This window comes from Lithobates pipiens, unplaced genomic scaffold (assembly GCF_037356315.1).
Source record: "Lithobates pipiens isolate NorthernLeopardFrog02 unplaced genomic scaffold, aLitPip1_a1.2 Scaffold_18, whole genome shotgun sequence".
Classification (NCBI taxonomy): domain Eukaryota; kingdom Metazoa; phylum Chordata; class Amphibia; order Anura; family Ranidae; genus Lithobates; species Lithobates pipiens.
The window spans coordinates 586,278,806-586,301,980 of record NW_027507758.1 but is presented as its reverse complement, the minus strand read 5'-3'; the positions used below and the strand labels follow the sequence as shown (position 1 = coordinate 586,301,980).

The following is a 23,175-nucleotide window of genomic DNA, read 5'->3' as shown; positions in this document are numbered from 1 at the left end:
TGTCGTCTGTCAAATCCCAGGGCCACCCTTGAGGGTTTGAATGGTAGGTTTCTACTCATTCTTCAGCTTCTAGTACTCATGTATGCCATTTTGGGTTGCAGTACTGTATACCCCATATTTCTCTACTCTTTATACAGGTGTTGCCCACTCAACCTACTCTCTCTTTCAGGATTACTTAGGGTTAATACCCTAGGGCTTTCCTCAGCCTTCAGGGTCATTGCCTATCCATTCAAATTTTAGGCTTTGAGGGCATTTGCAATCGCGGTAGGCCTTGTTATCTTGTCAGATGGCCTTCTTTCCCAGAGAATCTCATTTTTTTCCCTGCCCTCAAAATGTTAGTAGTGCTAGCTTGACCCTTCTGTTAATCAGCTGGTCCACATTATGGACTGTCTTATTGTCCAAACTTAGTAATCTATTTTTCCTGGGACTTGGCCCAATGTGTAATGTCTGCTTCTAGGTGTTGGTCTGTTTTTTTGCTGTTCAGATAGTGTTTTTATTCCTCTGTATTTGATAGAATTGTTGGTTGCTCCCCCCAAACGATCATTGATTTGTTCAGGTGAATGCTTATATCGTTTGAGGTGTCTTCCCTGTCCTGGTCTTGAACACAAGTTTGACCCTTGGTCATGACGGTTCCCCTGTCTTGCAGAAAGATTTTCCTCTTTTGGTCATATTTCAGGCATTGGTCCTTCAGATCTTCTAAAGTGCATTTGATTCTGAAGTTCCTTTCGGGAGCGACTCTTGACTGATTAGCCCTTCTAAGATTAACTGCTTTTGGATGTCCTGACTGACTAAATTCCCTTTTCCCTCAATGGAAAATATTTTGCATATTGTAAAATCTTTTTCTTCAAGTCCATTGAGGAACTCCAGTCCCACCCACGTGTGTTTTTTTTTTTTTTTTTTTTTTTTTTTTTATTTATTTATTTATTTATTTTTGTCCTGAACCCTGTGTACTACTTACTCAGAACCGGGGCATGCTGGGTAAAGAAAGGGATTATACCAGCCTTTCTCAACCTTTTCAACACAGAGGAACCCTTGAAGTAATTCTCTGGTCTCGAGGAACCCCTGCTAATAATTTGAAATTTACAACTCAAGATACCTTAGTGTGATGGTCAGTGGGAAGAATGGTCCTTACACTTGTGGTCATGGGGAAGAATTACCGCCTTACAGATAGCTAAAAAGATCAATGGTGTGAGTGGGAACTTATCAGAGAGTCAGAAATTACCCAATGCTGAAGGAACCCCTAGCAACCTCTGGAGGAACGCTGGTTGAGAATCACTGGATTATACAGTGACTGTCTTACATCAATTTTACTAGTGCACCAACCTCCTGTGGGCAGCAGTTTAAACCATATTGTTTCTGAAATCATGTGTCCCTCAACGAACAGAAAACCATTTTTACAGTCATTTCATAAGTCTTATTTTTTTGTTCCATTTGACAGTTACTTCATTTAGAACCATTCAAAAAAAACAATCTGATGTTCTTCATGTGTAGCATTGTGTGACCGACCATACACCATTCATTCCTTATTCCGCTGCAAAAATTACCCCAGATAATTTCTGCACCTCTTCATCCCACATTACAGAGGAATACAGCGTATACTTGAAAACTGTGTGGTAAATTCTCATGTCCCGCGCAGGTTCCCCCCCCCACCTACTGCGGACATTTGAACCACTCAGTTTGAGGTATCCTGACGCCCCATTGGATTCTGGGTACGAGTTCCAGGTGGCGCATGATGTCACGTTTATGTTTTTGCACCATTGTCTTTTTCCTCAGTGCTCCACGATTGTTTTATAATCCCCTGTGTAACGGAAACCTCCCAACCTTTCAGCCCTCCATGATGGTTCTATTGGACTACTGATAATATATAATTGGGTTGTATATTGAGTTGGTTTGAATCTGTTTCCTGGCACATATAATCTGTTGGTCATCTGCAGAGTAATAAAAACTAGTCCAGGTTTACAAACTGGATTAAAACTTAATGTAAGGCAAAACTTTTTTCTAGGATTGAATAGAGTGCAAAGGGATTAGAACCCCTGTCAGTTTTTATTGCTGTCTGTGCCCCCCCATTAGGGAGATTCACCCTCTCTGTTGTCCTGTTTACCATTGAAATTAAAAGAAAATCCCACATTTTGGGTTTTCCCCAGAAAAGTAATAGAAGGGAAATCTTCCAATGGGGACAGCAGTTCTGGGGGTCCCCAAGGGATTCCCTTAATCTGCAGGGACTTCCTCTCACTTACGGTTTTGGCTATGGGACAGGAAGTGAAGGTAAATTTCCCCAATGGGACATAGATGGCAAAAATAGAACTGACGGGGGTTATACATCACCACCACCACCACCTTTACTCTATCCAAGACAAGAGTTTTGCCTTTTAGTCCTACTTTAAGAACAACACTGGTCAAATACATAACTTTATATTTTCCAAGGGTCCCTCCACACACATCTGATCCACATGGACAGTTGTTGTCCAAGTGCAATGACGGTAACAATATTATCATGTGCATAAGTTATTTTAATTTGGAAATATAACTGTGGAATTTTTACATCTGACAATCAGTCCAACAATGTGCTTGTTTAGTAACTATCAAGTGTGCAGTGACAGTTAAAGAAGAACTATAAGCAAAATAAAAAATGGCATATAATGTAGCTAGTCCGTATTAGGAGTGAAAGCTCACTTGAGAGGGGATATAAGCACACTAGCAACTATTAGGCCTCATTCACACGTCTAAAATCAGCCAATGTGCGACAAGTATACTGCATATACCTTTGGCTAGGATCCCAGACATTTCTATCGGCAGCAGCTTCTCTGCCTATACATTGCAAGGAAATGCTGAAAGTAGCCAGGGCTGCCTACTGCTGTAAGCATGTACACTATATTACCAAAAGTATCAGGACATCTGCCTTTACAAGCATATGAACTTTAATGGCATTCCAGTCTTAGTAGGGTTCAATATTGAGTTGGCCCACTTTTTACAGCTATAACAGCCTCAGCTCTTCTGGGAAGGCTGTCCACGGTTTAGGAGTGTGTCTATGGGAATGTTTGACTATTCTTCCAGAAGCGCATTTGTGAGGTCAGGCACTGATGTTGAATGATAAAGCCTGGCCTGCAGTCTCTGCTCTAATTCATTCCAAAGGTGTTCTATCAGGTTGAGGTCAGGACTCTGTGCATGCCAGTCAAGTTCCTCCACAGGACAACAGAGAGGGTGAATCTCCCTAATGGGGGGCACAGACAGTAAAATAAACAATAAAAACTGACAGGGGTTCTAATCCCTCTGCACTCTATCCAATCCTAGAAAAAAGTTTTGCCGTAAGTTACACCACCCCAAACTTGCTCATTCATGTCTTGATCGACCTTGGTTTGTGCACTGATGTGCAGTCATGTTGGAGCAGTAAGGGTTCATCCCCAAACTGTTCCCATAATGTTGGGAGCAAGAATTTGTCTAAAATGTCTTGGTTTGCTGACGCCTTAAGAGTTCCCTTCATTGGAACTAAGGGACCAAGCCCAACCCCTGAAAAACAACCCCACACCATAATCCCCCCTCCACCAAATGATTTGGACCAGTGCATAAAGCAAGGTCCATAAAGACATGGATGAGCATGTTTGGGGTGGAGGAACTTGACTGGCCTGAGTCCTGACCTCAACCTGATAGAACACCTTTGGGATCAATTAGAGCTGAGACTGCGAGGCAGACTCTCCTGATGGGGTTACCTTGCGGACGCGCTCCCGAGTCCAGCATTTGCGTCCAGACAGGAATGCTGGATGCTGGACTCGGCCCCACCCCACTGGTGCCCTCATCATTGGATTTGATTGACAGCAGCGGGAGCCAGTGCCTGCACTGCTATCAATCTATCCATTCAAGAGCCGGGACCCCATGGAGAGAGGGACAGCGCATTCCCGCCGAAGTGATGAAGGGGCTGGGGGGCCGGTAACTGCCAGGTGTTTTTTCACCTTAATACATCATATGCATTAAGGTGAAAAAACAGGAGGGTTTACAACCCTTTTAAATCTTGTGGACAGCCCTTCCCAGAAGAGTTGAAGCTGTTATAACTGCAAGGGGTGGGCAAACGCAATATTGAACCCTACGGACTAAGACTGGGATGCTATTCAAATTCATCTGCCTGTAAAGGCAGGTGTCCCAATACTTAATATAGTGATATGTTTTTTTAATATAGGGTATCTGCACATTTAACAGTTGACTGCCATTGAACCCTAGAGTTTCTGCTAGGGATTGACCGGCATCGTTTTTTTGGTTACCGATACGATATTGATATTTCGGCCAGCTGTTCTGCTGATTATTTTTTGTCGATATTTTGTACATTTAAAAAAAAATTGACACGGTCATTTTCCATTTTTATTTTTTATTTTTATCATTGTTAATATAAATATCCCTTGTGACAGTAATAGGCATGTGAGAGGTACTCTTTATGGAGAGATCGGGATATACAAGACCCCAAACCCCTCCTCTGAAAAGTATTCAAAACGTCAAGATCAGCTTTTTTAAATACTTTACTTTTTTAAAACTGGTGCCTTTTAAGATGACAGTAATCTGGGAAGTGATGACATCTATTCCGGATTACTAGATCCTAGATTGGGCCAGCCGGTGGACATGGCTGGTTGCTCAGGCCTCCTGGTGAGACTGGAGAGCCTGGGCGAGTGGTGGAAGGTGGTGGGGGACTCCCCCTCCCATTGCTTGCAGTAACAGCTGAGCGGCTGCTGAGCCGCATTGGTTGTTATTACAGTAAAGCCAACCGTCCGCTTTAAAGAACGGTACCGCTGTGATGGATACAGCTGCCAACTAGGTGGCTGGTGGGGAAATATACAAGAGGCAAAAGGAAAGGTGAAGAAAGCACATGTCAACAGAATGGATGACGCAAGAGCAGGTAGATCCTTGTTTTGCAGTTGCATCTATCACCCTGGTAAAACCCCTTGACGTAACATCGGTCAGTTTTTTGACCACTACTTCTAAGCAAGTGAATATCGGCCACACCGATAATCAGTCGATCCCTAGTTTCTACTCCATCTCTGTACTACCTAAAGTGGAAAACTGAAGGAAAAACGTTTTTGTTTTTTTTGATAGAGTAAGGCAGGGTTATAACTCTTGTAAGATTTATTTTTGCCATCTGTGTCCCATAGCCAAAGCAGGAAGTAAGAGGAAATCCCTACAAAGTGGGGGAATCCTGGTTGGTCCCCACTCGAAGGTTTCCCCTCTCTTCCTGTTCCAATGACAACCCTAAACTTGGGATTTATGGATAACAACGCTAAATGGGATAAATATTAAGGGTGATTCTCACTAACGGGGGCACAGACGGCAATAAAAAAATGACAGGTGTCCTCATCTCTCTGCACTCTGTACACAATTTAAAAAAAAGTTTTGCTTTTAGTCACACTTTAAATAAAACTACCTTGATTTACTTCTAAGCAAAAAGAGGGCAAAAGGCAAAATGATCACAGATTAAAGAAAATGGACAGAATTAGGAAAATGATTCAATTGGTGACAGTTGTCAAATTTTCCATTTTGAAAAAGATTTTCCTTAATAATGGAAAACGTACGGAGCGACAATATGGATGGCTGAAATGTTCGGTATATAATGGTGGAATTGGATGCTGCTGCCATGTAGTAAATAGTCTTGCGGAGATCTCGGCTCTCATTCATCCCTCTATATTCTTGCTGTTTGAGTGTTTGCCTGGTCTAGTTATCTCCAATTTATTTGCAGCTTTCGGTTATGGACTCCTCTGCCTCGGAATGGCCTATATCTCCTCTCTGATGGGCTCCGTCTTGCAGGTAAACGTCCTTTGTCCTTCTAGTATAAAGCATATCGGAACCCAAATTATTGCAACTTATCAGTAGTTGTGGTAGCTGAATTCCTTTTCTTTTTTTCAGGCTTTTTTGTCCTTTATTTTCACCTGGTGATTCTGTCAGTGACACAATTGGAGTCCTAGGGTGACAGCACTCGCTCACCCTACTATATCAGGACAGTAGAAACAGGACAACACTACAGAACTTCTGCCCCTCTCCTCTTTTCCATAACAAAGAAAGGCCTAGTTCTGAGGTCTTCGGAGATGAGCAATATATTGTTTACAGTTCTTTGTGGATTACAGAGCACCCCCTAAATTATGGAGAAGTGGTAAGGGAGAGGTGTTTTGTAGCCCTGTCCTAGAGTATAACATGGCCCTTCCATAGAGTACAGTGAGTGTTGTCACAATTGGGGAGATTTACTTAAATTGGTGCACACAGAATCAGGTGCAGTTAAGCTTTGACAATAAAATCTGGAAGCTGATTGGTTACTATGCACACTGCACCAGATTCTGTATGCACCCCCCCCCCCCCCCACTTGCCATCAAATCACGTACATGGCTTCAAGTGGTTATACCTGGGTTATGGCTGCAGCTATATGCCATAACCCCGTTTTTTTTTTGTTTTTGTTTTTTTCAGCTGGCGATGTTATTTTATCTAAAAGCAATCCTTTCAGCCAATTAGCCACTGGATTGCTTTTACAGGCAGCAGGAGGGGACATTCCCACTTCCTGCCTCTCCAGGCTCTCCCTTGTGGTCGGGGGGGGGGGGGGACCAGTATCTGATCCAGTGGTGCCCGCCAGGTTATCACAGAGCTGGCTGAGAACTGGGCAGGTCCCTGGCCATCTCTTTGGTCTAGGACAGTGGTTCTCAACCTCAGTCCTCAAGTACCCACGACGGGCCATGTTTTGGGAACTTCCCTTAGATAAAATAGATCTTATTAATACCATTTCATTGATTGAAAGCAGCTGTGCAATGTAAAGGAAAACCTGAAAACATGGCCCGATACTTGAGGACTGCAGTTGGGAACCACTGGTCTAGGAGACCGGAAACTACATAATTTCATCACTTCAAGTTAGGACAGATGTAAACCCTACCTTTTTTCCTTAGAAAGCTTTAGCTCAATGGAGTTTTTTCTTATCTCGTGCTTTCCAGGGTAGAGGAGAGATCTAGGGTCTTATAGACCCCAGATGTCTCCATAAAGAGGACCTGTCATGCCCTGTTTTTATTACAAGGGATGTTTGCATTTCTTGTGATGGGGAATAAAAGCGATTAAAAAAAAAAAGGGGGTAACCACCTTCCTCAGAGCCTACTGGGCTCTGAGGAAGGTGGTTACCCTTCGAAACACGTCCGTCAGCAATGGTCTTTGTGTCCTCTTTCATCATTTGGAGACTGTGGCCATCAGACCGATTGCCATCACTTAAAGGCTTCTTATATTGTGGTTTCCTTCACATATCTGAGTCGTTTTTATATTGTTATTTATTAAACTCATCTAAGGATAATGCACAAGGCTGTTGCGCCCTCCTTTTTTTTTTTTTTTTTTCTTTATATTCCTTAAAAATATGTTTGGGAGTTCTAAGCAATTTTCTAGCAAAAAAATGCAAATTTTTACTGTAAACCGTGTCAGAATCGGCCCGATGTTTGAGTGGTTAAATCTAAACTTTGGTTGTCTTACAGGAACTCATTGCCCCGATTTTTTTATTTTTTATTTTTTTGTCACCAGCTTGGGAAGCAAGCTAGTACCTCTTCAAGGTAGAGGGAGTCATTAGCTGCATCTTCTACATCTGTACACTGGATTACAGTGACAGTGTTATTGGGTTGCAGGGTGTCACTGCTTAATAGCTTTCACATGCTGGGATATGGCAGCCTCCTTGCAACCACACAGCACTGTGGATTAGGTGACATACTGAGCATAAACAGAGCAGCTGCAGACTTCCTCTGTCAGCATTAGAGAAGTCATTTGTGAATGATATTAACACCATTGGATGTATAGACTTGCCTGAGTCTAGGTGCACTTAAAGATCTCTCTATTAACATTTATTTTATTTTTCTCCCCCCTCCAGGCGGCACTGAGTATTTTTGGCATTGTTGGAGGCCCCCTCCTTGGTCTCTTCTCTCTTGGACTTTTCTTTCCTTTTACCAATGCCATTGTGAGTATGGTCTTGCTTTTGAAATTTGAAGTTTCCCTTGTACCTGCTTGGCATGCTTTAATATCACTGCAGATCTTTCCTGTTTTCAGGGGGCTTTTCAAAGTTGGAAATGTAACTGCTGCTTCAGACCCCCTTTTAAAGTGCAACTCAACTCATCCCAACAAAATTACCCTCCCTCTTCCTCCCTCCCTCCCTCCCTCTCTGACTCTTCCTCCCTCCCTCCCTCCCTCCCTCTCTGACTCTTCCTCCCTCCCTCCCTCCCTCCCTCCCTCTCTCCCTCTCTCCCTCCCTCTCTGACTCTTCCTCCCCTCCCTCCCTCTCTGACTCTTCCTCTCTCCCTCCCTCTCTGACTCTCCCTCCCTCCCTCCCTCCCTCCCTCCCTCCCTCCCTCCCTCCCTCCCTCCCTCCCTCCCTCCCTCCCTCCCTCTCTCCCTCCCTCTCTCCCTCCCTCTCTGACTCTTCCTCCCTCCCTCTCTCCCTCCCTCTCTCCCTCCCTCTCTGACTCTTCCTCCCTCTCTGACTCTTCCTCCCTCCCTCTCTGACTCTTCCTCCCTCCCTCCCTCCCTCTCTGACTCTTCCTCCCTCCCTCTCTGACTCTCCCCTCCCTCCCTCTCTCCCTCCCTCCCTCCCTCTCTCCCTCCCTCTCTCCCTCCCTCCCTCTCTGACTCTTCCTCTCTCCCTCCCTCCCTCTCTGACTCTTCCTCCCTCCCTCCCTCCCTCTCTGACTCTTCCTCCCTCCCTCCCTCCCTCTCTGACTCTTCCTCCCTCCCTCCCTCTCTGACTCTTCCTCCCTCCCTCCCTCCCTCCCTCCCTCTCTGACTCTTCCTCCCTCCCTCCCTCCCTCTCTGACTCTTCCTCCCTCCCTCCCTCCCTCCCTCTCTGACTCTTCCTCCCTCCCTCCCTCTCTGACTCTTCCTCCCTCCCTCCCTCACTCTCTCCCTCCCTCCCTCCCTCCCTCCCTCTCTGACTCTTCCTCCCTCCCTCCCTCTCTGACTCTTCCTCCTCCCTCCCTCCCCTCCCTCCCTCTCTGACTCTTCCTCCCTCCCTCCCTCTCTGACTCTTCCTCCCTCCCTCCCTCTCTGACTCTTCCTCCCTCCCTCCCTCCCTCCCTCCCTCTCTGACTCTTCCTCCCTCCCTCCCTCCCTCTCTGACTCTTCCTCCCTCCCTCCCTCCCTCTCTGACTCTTCCTCCCTCCCTCCCTCCCTCTCTGACTCTTCCTCCCTCCCTCCCTCCCTCTCTGACTCTTCCTCCCTCCCTCCCTCCCTCTCTGACTCTTCCTCCCTCCCTCCCTCCCTCTCTGACTCTTCCTCCCTCCCTCCCTCTCTGACTCTTCCTCCCTCCCTCCCTCTCTCTCTGACTCTTCCTCCCTCCCTCCCTCCCTCTCTGACTCTTCCTCCCTCCCTCCCTCCCTCTCTGACTCTTCCTCCCTCCCTCTCTGACTCTTCCTCCCTCCCTCCCTCTCTGACTCTTCCTCCCCTCTCCCTCTTCCATCCCTCTTCCATCCCTCTTCCATCCCTCTTCCATCCCTCTTCCATCCCTCTTCCATCCCTCATCCCTCTTCCATCCCTCTTCCATCCCTCTTCCATCCCTCTTCCATCCCTCATCCCTCTTCCATCCCTCATCCCTCTTCCATCCCTCATCCCTCTTCCATCCCTCATCCCTCTTCCATCCCTCATCCCTCTTCCATCCCTCATCCCTCTTCCATCCCTCATCCCTCTTCCATCCCTCATCCCTCTTCCATCCCTCTTCCATCCCTCATCCCTCTTCCATCCCTCTTCCATCCCTCATCCCTCTTCCATCCCTCTTCCATCCCTCATCCCTCTTCCTCCCCTCATCCCTCTTCCTCCCCTCATCCCTCTTCCTCCCCTCTTCCTCCCCTCTTCCTCCCCTCTTTCCTCTTCCTCCCCTCTTTCCTCTTCCTCCCCTCTTTCCTCTTCCTCCCCTCATTCCTCTTCCTCCCCTCATTCCTCTTCCTCCCCTCATTCCTCTTCCTCCCCTCATTCCTCTTCCTCCCCTCATTCCTCTTCCTCCCCTCATTCCTCTTCCTCCCCTCTTCCTCCCCTCATCCCTCTTCCTCCCCTCATCCCTCTTCCTCCCCTCATCCCTCTTCCTCCCCTCTTCCTCCCCTCTTTCCTCTTCCTCCCCTCTTTCCTCTTCCTCCCCTCTTTCCTCTTCCTCCCCTCTTTCCTCTTCCTCCCCTCTTTCCTCTTCCTCCCCTCATTCCTCCCCTCATTCCTCCCCTCATTCCTCCCCTCATTCCTCTTCCTCCCCTCATTCCTCTTCCTCCCCTCATTCCTCTTCCTCCCCTCATTCCTCTTCCTCCCCTCATTCCTCTTCCTCCCCTCATTCCTCTTCCTCCCCTCATTCCTCTTCCTCCCCTCTTCCTCCCCTCATTCCTCTTCCTCCCCTCTTCCTCCCCTCATCCCTCTTCCTCCCCTCATCCCTCTTCCTCCCCTCATCCCTCTTCCTCCCCTCTTTCCTCTCCCCTCTTTCCTCTCCCCTCTTTCCTCTCCCCTCTTTCCTCTCCCCTCTTTCCTCTCCCCTCTTTCCTCTCCTCTCCTCTCCCCTCTTTCCTCTCCCCTCTTTCCTCTCCTCTCCTCTCCCCTCTTTCCTCTCCTCTCCTCTCCTCTCCCCTCTTTCCTCTCCTCTCCTCTCCCCTCTTTCCTCTCCCCTCTTTCCTCTCCCCTCTTTCCTCTCCCCTCTTTCCTCTTTCCTCTCCCCTCTTTCCTCTCCCCTCTTTCCTCTTTCCTCTCCCCTCTTTCCTCTCCCCTCTTTCCTCTTTCCTCTCCCCTCTTTCCTCTCCCCTCTTTCCTCTTTCCTCTCCCCTCTTTCCTCTCCCCTCTTTCCTCTTTCCTCTCCCCTCTTCCTCCCTCTCTGACTCTCCCTCCCTCTCTGACTCTCCCTCCCTGACTCTCCCTCCCTCCCTCCCTCCCTCTCTGACTCTCCCTCCCTCCCTCCCTCTCTGACTCTCCCTCCCTCCCTCCCTCCCTCTCTGACTCTCCCTCCCTCCCTCTCTGACTCTCCCTCCCTCCCTCCCTCCCTCTCTGACTCTCCCTCCCTCTCTGACTCTTCCTCCCTCCCTCCCTCCCTCTCTCCCTCCCTCCCTCTCTCCCTCCCTCCCTCCCTCTCTGACTCTTCCTCCCTCCCTCCCTCCCTCCCTCCCTCCCTCCCTCCCTCTCTGACTCTTCCTCCCTCCCTCCCTCCCTCTCTGACTCTTCCCTCCCTCCCTCCCTCCCTCCCTCCCTCCCTCCCTCCCTCCCTCCCTCCCTCTCTGACTCTTCCTCTCTCCCTCCCTCCCTCCCTCACACTCTCTCCCTCCCTCCCTCCCTCCCTCCCTCCCTCCCTCCCTCCCTCCCTCCCTCCCTCCCTCCCTCCCTCACACTCTCTCCCTCCCTCCCTCCCTCTCTGACTCTTCCTCCCTTCCTCCCTCCCTCTCTGACTCTTCCTCCCTTCCTCCCTCCCTCTCTGACTCTTCCTCCCTTCCTCCCTCCCTCTCTGACTCTTCCTCCCTTCCTCCCTCCCTCTCTGACTCTTCCTCCCTTCCTCCCTCCCTCCCTCCCTCTCTGACTCTTCCTCCCTCCCTCCCTCCCTCCCTCCCTCCCTCCCTCTCTGACTCTTCCTCCCTCCCTCCCTCCCTCCCTCCCTCTCTGACTCTTCCTCCCTCCCTCCCTCCCTCCCTCCCTCTCTGACTCTTCCTCCCTCCCTCCCTCCCTCTCTGACTCTTCCTCCCTCCCTCCCTCCCTCCCTCCCTCCCTCCCTCCCTCCCTCCCTCCCTCCCTGACTCTTCCTCCCTCTCTTCCTCCCTCCCTCCCTCCCTCCCTCCCTCCCTCCCTCTCTGACTCTTCCTCCCTCCCTCTCTGACTCTTCCTCCCTCCCTCCCTCCCTCCCTCCCTCTCTGACTCTTCCTCCCTCCCTCCCTCCCTCTCTGACTCTTCCTCCCTCCCTCCCTCCCTCTCTGACTCTTCCTCCCTCCCTCCCTCCCTCCCTCTCTGACTCTTCCTCCCTCCCTCCCTCCCTCCCTCTCTGACTCTTCCTCCCTCCCTCCCTCTCTCTCTGACTCTTCCTCCCTCCCTCCCTCCCTCCCTCTCTGACTCTTCCTCCCTCCCTCCCTCTCTGACTCTTCCTCCCTCCCTCCCTCTCTGACTCTTCCTCCCTCTTCCTCCCCTCTCCCTCTTCCATCCCTCTTCCATCCCTCATCCCTCTTCCATCCCTCATCCCTCTTCCATCCCTCATCCCTCTTCCATCCCTCATCCCTCTTCCATCCCTCTTCCATCCCTCATCCCTCTTCCATCCCTCATCCCTCTTCCTCCCCTCATCCCTCTTCCTCCCCTCATCCCTCTTCCTCCCCTCATCCCTCTTCCTCCCCTCATCCCTCTTCCTCCCCTCATCCCTCTTCCTCCCCTCATCCCTCTTCCTCCCCTCATCCCTCTTCCTCCCCTCATCCCTCTTCCTCCCCTCTTCCTCCCCTCTTCCTCCCCTCTTCCTCCCCTCTTCCTCCCCTCTTCCTCCCCTCTTCCTCCCCTCTTCCTCCCCTCTTTCCTCTTCCTCCCCTCTTTCCTCTTCCTCCCCTCTTTCCTCTTCCTCCCCTCTTCCTCCCCTCTTTCCTCTTCCTCCCCTCTTCCTCCCCTCTTTCCTCTTCCTCCCCTCTTCCTCCCCTCATTCCTCTTCCTCCCCTCATTCCTCTTCCTCCCCTCATCCCTCTTCCTCCCCTCATCCCTCTTCCTCCCCTCATCCCTCTTCCTCCCCTCATCCCTCTTCCTCCCCTCATCCCTCTTCCTCCCCTCATCCCTCTTCCTCCCCTCATCCCTCTTCCTCCCCTCATCCCTCTTCCTCCCCTCTTTCCTCCCCTCTTTCCTCCCCTCTTTCCTCCCCTCTTTCCTCCCCTCTTTCCTCCCCTCTTTCCTCCCCTCTTTCCTCCCCTCTTTCCTCCCCTCTTTCCTCCCCTCTTTCCTCCCCTCTTTCCTCCCCTCTTTCCTCCCCTCTTTCCTCCCCTCTTTCCTCCCCTCATCCCTCTTCCTCCCCTCTTCCTCCCCTCCTCTTCCACAAATGCAAGCAATGTTTGTTTTTAGCATTTTTCTATTTTCCTCTACTTCTGGGTTTCTTGCCTAGGCTGGGCCCTCCTGCCTCCTGGTATTGCTAAGTCACAGATATCCCAGGAGCGATGTGTTTTATGGGTGTATATCCCAGGAATAAGATTATGTACATTCAAGGTGGATGTTTCTCATGCACGCAAATGCCACCAGGCACTACGGTGTACACACACACACACACACACACACACACACACACACACACACATATATAAAATGTGTGTGTGTGTGTGTGTCACAAACACATATATTTGTAGACATTTTTGTATATATATATATATATATATATATATATATATATATATATATATATATATATATATATATATGTGTATGTATATGTGTGTGTGTGTATGTATATATATATATATATATATATATGTATGTGTGTGTATATATATATATATATATATATATATATATATATATATATATATATATAGTGTGTGTGTGTATATATATATATATATATATATATATATATAAATATATATATATATATATATATATATATATATATATATATATATATATATATATATATATATATATATATAAATATATATATATATATAAATATATATATATATATATATATAAATATCTTGACGCAGAACGGGGGATTCGGGGTGTGATTGGTAATTTGGTTAAAGCCAAAGCTTGTTTTGGCTGTACTCCTATGGATCACAGAAAAGCAGTCTGTTCTGCACTCCTGTGACCCATTTTCAGCCGATAGTGGGCTGAAGCTCCCTATCGGCTGATGTCACAGCTGGTCCAGGCTCGGGTAAGATTGTGACAATGAAGTCCGGATCCACCCACATGCCTGAACCGGTATCCAGCTCAGCCTCTCAGCGGGCCACTGAGAGGCTGAGCCGGATGCTCCCGCCCCCTACACATCCCAGCCCTGGGGGTTGTGTAGAGCAGACAGCAGTGACTGACAGTCAACCAGCTCTCTGCTCCATGGAGTACTGAGAACCGAGCAATCAGCGATGTTTGATTGTTCAGTTCTCAGTGTTAGAGCTGGCAGGGAATACATGCAGCGCCGTACTGATGCTAGGCGGATGGCCTAGGCAAGTATAATTTAGCAAAAAAAAAAAAAAAAAAAAACTATACTTTTTCTTTTAAGTTCGGTTTTAAAATGTAAGGGAGCCTAGATGACTCATAAAGAAGAAAGGGGAACCAATCAAAGATTATAGCCCCTAAGCATACAGTAGCTGCCTAAAATGGATACATATGGCTTCAAATGTAAAAAGTTAGTACAAACTTTATTAATGTCAAAATTACAAATACAAAAAGACAATAACCCTCCACTCTATTTTAAAATAAGACAATGTTGTCTCATAGCTACATCTGACATAACATCACTCCGAATCACAAAGGTTTGCACCCTCATAAAGGTAATAATCGTTGAGTCTCATGGGACCCTAATGAAATACAAACCAAGAAAGGATGCAAAACTGCCCCCCCCAGTTGACTAGAATAACGTCAATAAAGAGGAATGAATACCACTGTCACACATTAAATCTGGATTGTAAAGCAACCCGCAATTCCATGCAGTTGGAAAATGAGTTCATTGAACTGACAAGTAGATCCAAATGGACAGAAAAAATATTCAGGATTATTAAATTATGTTCTACACTTGTAAAAGCTATGTAATGCCCTCTACTTAGGCAAGTGAGCCTATTTGTAAGTAATTGCACGGATTTTGGCAATATTGGCATCAAAGTCACTCCTCAACAATAAGTAAGTTGGTATTGAGTAATTAGTCCTGAAGAAACGGTCATGTGATTTACAGCAGAACCCATTGACATCATTGTGCAATGCCATCACTGAACCACGCCACCATGCTCTGAGCTTTCAGTTGTATCCATCCAAGTAGGTTGCTTTACAATCCTGATTTCAATGTGTGACAGTGGTATTCATTGCTCTTTATTGTCATATCCATCCATCATTACTGGCAGGTCAGTCTTAGGTTTGCTCCACATTTGTATAATGCCATTTTCTCGTTCTTTCTCCATGCACCCTCTCCTTCACTCAGGGAGCCATCAGTGGTCTGATTGCTGGGCTAGTCGTGGCATTTTGGATCGGCCTGGGTAGTTTTTTGAGGAATTTGCAGGCTTCCTCCTCTTTCCCTTTACTCAATGCCACCAGTGCGCCAGAATACGGGAATTTCACTACCGCTGTTATGACCACCTTGCTGACCTCTGGAAACGCTACAAAAAGGTTAGTCACATGCTACATATTTGCTGAAAAAGTATAGCCATTTACTCTGTGGGGGACAGTGAAGGGAACATGTAACAGTTTTGCCCAAAATTTTGTATTTTAAAGCTAGACTCCAGGGATATGTAAGATACACCCATTCATTCCTTCAGCTCTGTATTCATTAAAACCTAATTTACATATATTTTGTAATGCAAGCAGTTTGAAGTTGAGCTCTCTGGTGGAAAATGAAAAGGTGCATTTGCAGTTGGGCCAACCCTGAACTGCTAGAGTTAAATACTCATTCTGGTTTAGGGGAAAAATTAAAAAAGCAGCTTTACTTGCTCTCCCTTATCCCTCGCTCTTCCAATGGCCTGCGTTCTTTTCCCTCTAAAGCTCTTGGCTGTGGACGGGCCCTCAGCATCTCCCCCCAATTTACAAAAGGGGCCTGCTGGTCCTGTATTGTACATGACAACCTCAGAGTGCAACCAATTGAGCTAGCTGCAAAGAGAAGTAGATTTGGGGGAGAGGTTGCATGGAAAGGATGAAGCCTACGAGGATGACGGAAAATGTAACCACTGCTTTTTAGCATTCCCCTAGATAAAAATGAGCATTTAAAGGGACACAGAACTCTGTTTAAAAAAAAAAAAAAAAAAACTATACAAGTAGACTCGAAATAAATAAATAAACAAATAAAGTCCCTTCTATAACTCTCAGCCTCCTTCAATCGTAACTAAACTGTATTGGAGATTTATTTTGCTGAGAAATCACTTTGAAACCACTCCCTTCCTAGCATTTCTTTGAGGGACCTCATATCGGATGCCTTTTGTGCCACTTTAATAAATCTGTAAGCTGCTGACCGGTATAAATTGCAGGCCCCAGAGGTTCACACTGCTTGAATGACAGACTGTTCTGATCTGACTAAGCTTTGACACATCTGGGTAGTGTTGGCACTTGCTACTAAGCTCTGCCTATATGAATTTCTATTGGCTCTACACTATGAAGGCATAGCCTCACTGGCCAATAGGAATGTATGGAAGGCTTAAGGCATTGTGAGGGTGATGCTGAAGCTTTGCCCAAATGGTACCCGCTTGCTAATTTGAGGGGAGTGGTTTACGAAGTAGGAAAGCAAGGCTTATGAATGGCACATTGGAATGTGCACCTTTTTAAAAAATAACAAGTTGGCAGGGGCATCTGCCATATTTATATCCTCACAGGTCTCCTTTAACACTGTGATCTTGACTCAAGTCCCTCCTGATTGGACAGGCTCACAGCTCTTTCCCTTTTTCTGTATCCTTCTAGTGTGACCGGTCTGCAGAAGTTCTACAGTTTGTCCTACATGTGGTACAGCGCTCACAACTCCACCACGGTTGTCATTGTTGGCATCATCGTCAGCCTGCTGACCGGTAAGGAACCAATATAACCATTCCTTAGCTTTTCTTCTGTAGATTTAACTACAGGTCTCCAGTGGACCAGTTGACAAACCGTCTCCTGCTTCTAACCAATGAAAAGAAAAAGCTATCCAAGAGATGCTGGGACTTTGATATGAATTTATACAAAGTAGTCAGAGGGTCAAAATATTTGAAGAGCCCACTGGCTCAAGTGAAGCTGCTCATGACAGACAAGTCTAAGTCCAAGTGTCAGGCTCTAGGTGTCACTGCTGTTGGATAAAGGGTGGTGGGAGTTTGAGTGTAACCACCTGGAGTGGTGGAAATAGTAAAGCTATATTCCAATACACTTGAAAATGAGTGCTCAGAACTCGCTCATCACCTGGGCAAAAGCAGATGGTACAGCCTTATGTTAGAATATAGTTAATCTGGTCACCAGCTTAAAAAATAAGTCTCTATTTAAAATCTGTGTCGATTGTAATATTTGTTTTACAACAGCATCAATCAGTCAAGCAGGTGTAAAATGTATTTAGATTAAAAGAAATAGGCAATGATCACAATTGTGCAATCCAAGCTGCTCTCCTTACTTGTAGGGGTCCGTGCTGGCATTGATAGAACAGTGTGCTAGGAGATGTGAAAGGTGGATCGGCAATCTTCACCCTTGCTCTATTGTGCAAACAATCCCAGGGACAGAGCCGCACGCACCGGAAGTGACACGCCAGATGTGATGTCACTAGGCTAATGCTGAACACTGGCGGAAAGTCACTAGGAGGAAAAGCAAGGGGGCTTGGTACTCGAACAATCTACTGTTGCCACGACAACGCATTTAGAGACTTGATAAAGTGTGAATGCGTGAAACACGTTGCCGTGGCAACAGGAGATTGTGTTTCAAGCCCCATCTACTGTTGCCACGACAACGTGTTTCACACATGCACAGTTTATCAAGTCTCTAAATGCGTTCTCTTGGCAACTGTAGATTTTTTGAGTTCCAAGCCCCCTTGCATTTACACCTAGTGACTTTCGGTGCACACGTGACTTTCGGTGCACACGGCTCTGGCCCCCGGTTTGTTTTTTGACAATAGTGCACGGGTGAAGATTACCAATCCACCTTTCACATCTCCTGGCAAGCAGTTCTATCACTGCCAGCACAGACCCCTACAAGTAAGGACAACAGCTCGAATTGCTTTATTATGATCATTGGCTATTGCTTTTAATCTGGATACTTTTTACATCTGCTTAACTGACTGAGGCTGTTGTGACCCATATTTTCTAATTGTCACAAAGGCAGTGTTATTTTTTCTATGCTGGTGACAACATTGACTCTATTCTACTATAAGGCTATACCATCAGCTTTGGGCCACATGGGGAGTTCTGAGCACTCTTTTACAGGTTTTTTGGATTATGCCTTCAGGACAGACAAGGCTACCCTCCAGTGGGTATCCCAGCAGGTTACCAGAAAAAAAAAATGTGCATACATGGAAGAAGCCCCAGGCCAAATTCAGTTATTGGTATTGTGCTAAAAGTCAGCCAACGCTTTTCAGGGGTCAAAGGAACTCCCTCCTTCATCAGGGTTTCAGTTAAAAATGAGAACCTTGAATGGACTCAAACTAAGCCTTTCCTGTGTGAATCTGTGCAGGGAAGCTAATTGCAGTAAGGAAAGAATGACTGGCCAACAGTTTCTGCATGATCCGCAAAGATGATCTTGCTTTGTGCATGCTTCGTGGTTAGCAGCCGTGGTGGACCTGAAGGTTTCGTTGCTGAACATTGAATTTTGTGTTTTCAGGCCCGATGAAGGGGAAAGACGTGAACCCTCGCACAGTCTACCTCGTCCTTCCGAAGCTGCTCTTCTTCCTGCCAAAGAGATACAAGGAGAGACTGCGGTTTGGGGTGCCTCACATAGCAGAGGTAGGGGAGCACCTAGAGACCAGACTGTTAAAGGTATATTGTATTGTCTATGTCCGGATTGTCTTCTGTAGAAATCTTGGCTTTACATAAGTGAGACTTGGCCCAAAGCATTGTATACAAAGGATGAACTTTTTGTGGCCCTCTGTACAGTTTTTAGGTACAGATTTGCCGATATTTGGGTTACTCCCATAATGATGTCATGTCGTCTTTGGAATTAGGTCATCAGTAGTTTAGTAGGTCTTCCAAGCTATGAAAAAGATCACAGCTCAGGAGGATAGCAGTGCTATGGAAACCGTGGGGATGTATAAACGTTCCCAACACAGTCACTGGCATTTCCTAATGCAATAGTAAATGGAGCCACGCTCTTGCACCAACAAACGAAGGAATATGACAATATATGGACTGTAACGTTTATAACATTTAAAACAAATATTATGTTCAAAACAATACAATAAGTGAATCAAGGAAATATTATTATATTGATAGTCCCGAGAAATTATTGAAGAGGTTTGGAAGAATATATACTTAGCGTATAGCCTAAAAGGCAACACATCACCCGTGCAGACAAGGGGTGTATGTAATGCTGAGAGAAAGTCCTCGTGATGATAGTAAATCACACTGACGCACAAAGTGAAAATCCACCACCACATAAAGTCCATGCTTACCAGCGTACACAAGCTGAATCGCCTGTGGCAAATACCCAGCCAGGGCCTTTATCCCCATGGATCACAAGCAAATGGCAAATCGGACCCGATAAATTTCAACACACTGGCAAAGCGGATGGTGATATCCTTCCACAAGGCTCAAAGACCCCAAATACTCCCTTGGAGGCCATGCTCATAGCAACCCCAAAAAAAGCCGGCTTTTTTATCCTTCCCTTGTACTTGACATAGATGTAAGTGCATTACTGTTTTATTTAATAAATACTTAGTTTAGGTTGCTATGAGCACGGCATCCGAGGGAGAATTTTTTTATCGGGTCCGATTTACCATTTGTTTGCCATCCCTGGAGATAAAGGCCCTCACTGGGTATTAGCCACAAGCTATTCAGCTTGTGCAAGCTGGTAAGCGTGTACTTTGTGGTGGTGAATTTATACTTTGTGCGTCAGTGTGATTTACTATCATCATGAGGAGGTTCTTTCTATCAGGATTACATACATCCTTTGCACGGGTGATACGTTGCCTTTTTAGGCTATACGCTAAGGATATATTCTTCCAGGCCTCTTCATTCGTTTCTTGGGACTATTAATATCATATTTCCGTGTTTCACTCATTGTATTGTTTTGTTTTGAACATATCATTTGTTTTAAATGTTATGAACGTTACAGTCCATATATTGTCATATTCTTTCCTTTAGTAAATGGAGCTGCGCTCTTGCACCAACAATAAACAATCTTTTCTGTGTATATCTCACGGCAGAGCTGCTGCTTTTTAGGGATTAGTTAGATTACAGCGCAGTTTATTTTCCTTTTTATGTTACATTTTATAATGCAGATTCACAGGTCATTTGGTACAGAACTTGTATAGTTCTGGGCAGCAAATGTGCGAGACAGAGCTGAAACTGATTTTGTATATGTATATATATATATCTCTCTCATATCTTATTATTATTATTATTATTATATGTAATTTTTCTTTTCTTTTTTTCGGAGGGGTGCATTAAATTTCTCCTTCCACCTTTTTTAGTTTCCAAAAAGTATGTTTTAGAACAAGGATGTCAAACTCCATTTCATCATGGGCCACATCAGCAGTATGGTTGCCCTCAAAGGGCCAGTTGTATCTGGGGTGCAGGGTTCAGGAGTCTGTTATATACAGAACACAGGGTTCAGGGAATGCGCTGCGTGCAGCATGCAGGTCCTTATAAGTGTGCTATGCACACTTCAGTCCCAATAATATAAAATAAGAGATGATGGTAAGTGGATTTAATTCATGAGTTATAATTCCTTCTACTCATTTAAAGGCAAAGTTTATGATTCCCCTTACTTTCTGTCTAATGACAATGGTCATGGTGACAAGCCGGGACTGTGGATGTCTCGGGCACACAGACAGAAATTGAAGATGTTCGAATATCTAATGTCCCAATTCTATCCAAAATTAGGGTCTGAAATGAATAAATCCTTGAATTTCTTTTGTTTTAATATAAGCATTGTAAGTACCCCAGTTTGACTTGGTATTGGCATCATGCAGTCTACTGTACAGCAGAGGGGAGAGAGAAGCAGTACAACGAGCCAGTCAGGACTGTTGCACTGCAAGGGGCAATCTGATGGGAGGAGTGAGCAGCGTGACGGAGTGATGAGCCTATCCGTTTGCTGCTTCTCCTTCACTGTCCTGTCACAGGCTGGGGGAAGGGTGCAAGATCTGTATTTGTTAACCGCAGCAGAGAAAATCCTGGTCTCCTGTCCTGCCAGACATGGATAATTTCAGGACTCGGGACACAAATACTAATCCTTCGATCTGTAAAATAGGAATCCTATATTTATTTCATTTAGTAGTTTTGATATAAACAAGGCCAAGGAAACATCCAAGCTTACTCACCGGCCAGCCCGCTGACAACCGAATCAACCTATCTAACGGTATGCATTAAAACTGGGGTTTTGTCTGCACGCATTTGCAAATACATTTGTAAGCCACAGAGCCTCTCCACGGCACCCTTGGTATCTGTGGTCCTATCACTAGCTTATGAGTGACTCCACAATGGAAGCACATGCATTCTGATGGATAGGTGGAGGGCAGGTGGACTGAAGGGAGCCCACCCCTTCTTAAAGATGCAGGGGCATGCTCAACACCCAGCTAATCACACAATAACTGCAAAGGTGTCAGTGTGTTGCCTGACCAATATAACAGTATTATTAATACAAAAAATGTGTCCACTACCCCCCACCTATAACTGCCCATTGCGGCAAGTAGCATTGGAAGGCAACATATGATGCATAAACAAGGTCAAGGCTTATCCATCAAAATACATGTGCTTCCATTGTGGAGTCACTCATAAGCTAGTGATAGGACCACAGATATCAGGGTGCTGTGGCGCGGCTCTGTGGCTTGCGCATGTATTTGCAGATACGTGCGGACTAAGGCTGGGTTCACACTGCTGCGGAAGCGAGAACCGGATGTGATTCGCACCGCACTGCAGTGCAGATCATATCCGATCTCTGTGCGATGCGAGTTCAGCCATACAGATAGTATGGCTGAATTCGCATCGCACCCGCCGCAAACTCGCACGGGACCCTTTTTTTGGTCCGCAGCAGAATCGGATCGCATGGGTGTTCACACCTTGCGATCCGATTCCTGTCCGAGTTTGCAGATCGCACTGCGATATGCGGACTGATCTGGGGGTGTCATTAACATTTCACTGGCACTCCCAGCAGTCCGCATAGGGCAGTGTGAACTTCCAGCAAGAGGCATGCGATGCGGGAAAACGCAGCGGATTCGCGGCGTTCCCGCATCGCTCCGGTGTGAACCTAGCCTAAACCCCTATTTGGATAAGTTGATTCGGTTGTCAGTGCGCTGGCCGGTGAGTAAGCGTGGATCTTTCCTTGGATTTATCCTTGGCCTTGTTTATATCATATGTTGCCTTCCAATGCTACTTGCTGCAATGGCCAGTTATAGGTGGGGGTAGTGCACACCTTTTTGTTTTTTGTTTTTTTTGTTTTTTTTGTATTCATTTAGTTCTGCTTTTTAAACCGTATTTTGGCTAGAGCATTTTTTACAGTAATTCTCTTGACTAAAGGGTTTTTTGTTTTATTTTGCCCCTGAAGGATGAACAGAACCTGCCGAAACCCTTGGTAGCTGACAAACCCAGTAACGGTTTCCTGAATGGAAGTGTGAAGGGGCCGGAAAAAGATGAAATGGAGGAGAACTTTATGGGCATTTCTCGCCCCGATGGTGGACACTCATACGTGGTCCATGAGACGTCTCTTTGATACATGTGAAGATAAGACATTGGAGAAGATGCAGCTGCCGGCTGGACCGTGTGCTGAAGATCCCACCGTTGGTCTTTTCCAAAATGCTGCCTTCAGGACCTTCGAATTATAGCAGATGGAGGATGCAGGTTCATATGTCGCCCTGTTAGTTCCATCATCTCTGTGGTGTCACTCTCCGTTCCATCACCTCTGTGGTGTCACTCTCCTAATGTTCTGCCTTTACCTCTCCGGGCTTCGGTCAGTTTCAATGGTCTCAATTCAGATCGGCACTGACCTTCTCTCGCGGTTACCTGATTGCAATATAGCATCTCGGCTCTTTCAGCAGACTCAGAGCCTTGAATAGCTCATCTCTGAAATCAGAACAGTGTTATTTGTCTGCCTTGAGCTGGTTGGGCTTCTAGCACTAGGTTTGGTTCCCGGTGTTTCATCACATTAGGCGACCCGTCAGAATTTGTAACAAAATTGACGTTCTGTCACAGCCATCTTGGTACACCCCGCACTCATCCACAGTAAGGATACAGTGAGAAGGCGGCAAGCTGACATATTTGTACACCCACCGGAATCTTGTAATTTCACACTTCTTTTTAACAGTAAACTGAGCTTATATAGTGAAATACAGTATTTATTGACTGTTTTTATATTGAATTGTAAAAGCAGTGTTCTTTCAGATTAGCAAACCTGTGAGATCAGCAGGCTTGCCGCTGAATTTACAATTCAACATCAAAACAG

General features: G+C 46.3%; 1 protein-coding gene across 3 annotated transcripts in view; it reads left to right on the top strand.

The window, feature by feature from the left end:
- Positions 1-22,946, top strand: part of SLC5A6 (solute carrier family 5 member 6) — a 122,995-nt gene extending 100,049 nt beyond the window's left edge. For 2 of the 3 annotated variants that reach the window (XM_077489148.1, XM_077489147.1), the window contains exons 12-17: positions 5,714-5,781; positions 7,856-7,942; positions 15,071-15,255; positions 16,534-16,637; positions 18,403-18,557; positions 22,282-22,946. In XM_077489148.1, coding sequence (XP_077345274.1) covers positions 5,714-5,781; positions 7,856-7,942; positions 15,071-15,255; positions 16,534-16,637; positions 18,403-18,557; positions 22,282-22,446 — 764 coding nt within the window. In that variant the 3' untranslated portion in view covers positions 22,447-22,946. The remainder of the gene's footprint in view (positions 1-5,713; positions 5,782-7,855; positions 7,943-15,070; positions 15,256-16,533; positions 16,638-18,402; positions 18,558-22,281) is intronic. The other variant, XM_077489149.1, reaches the window with a different exon arrangement.
- Positions 22,947-23,175: the final 229 nt, after the last annotated feature.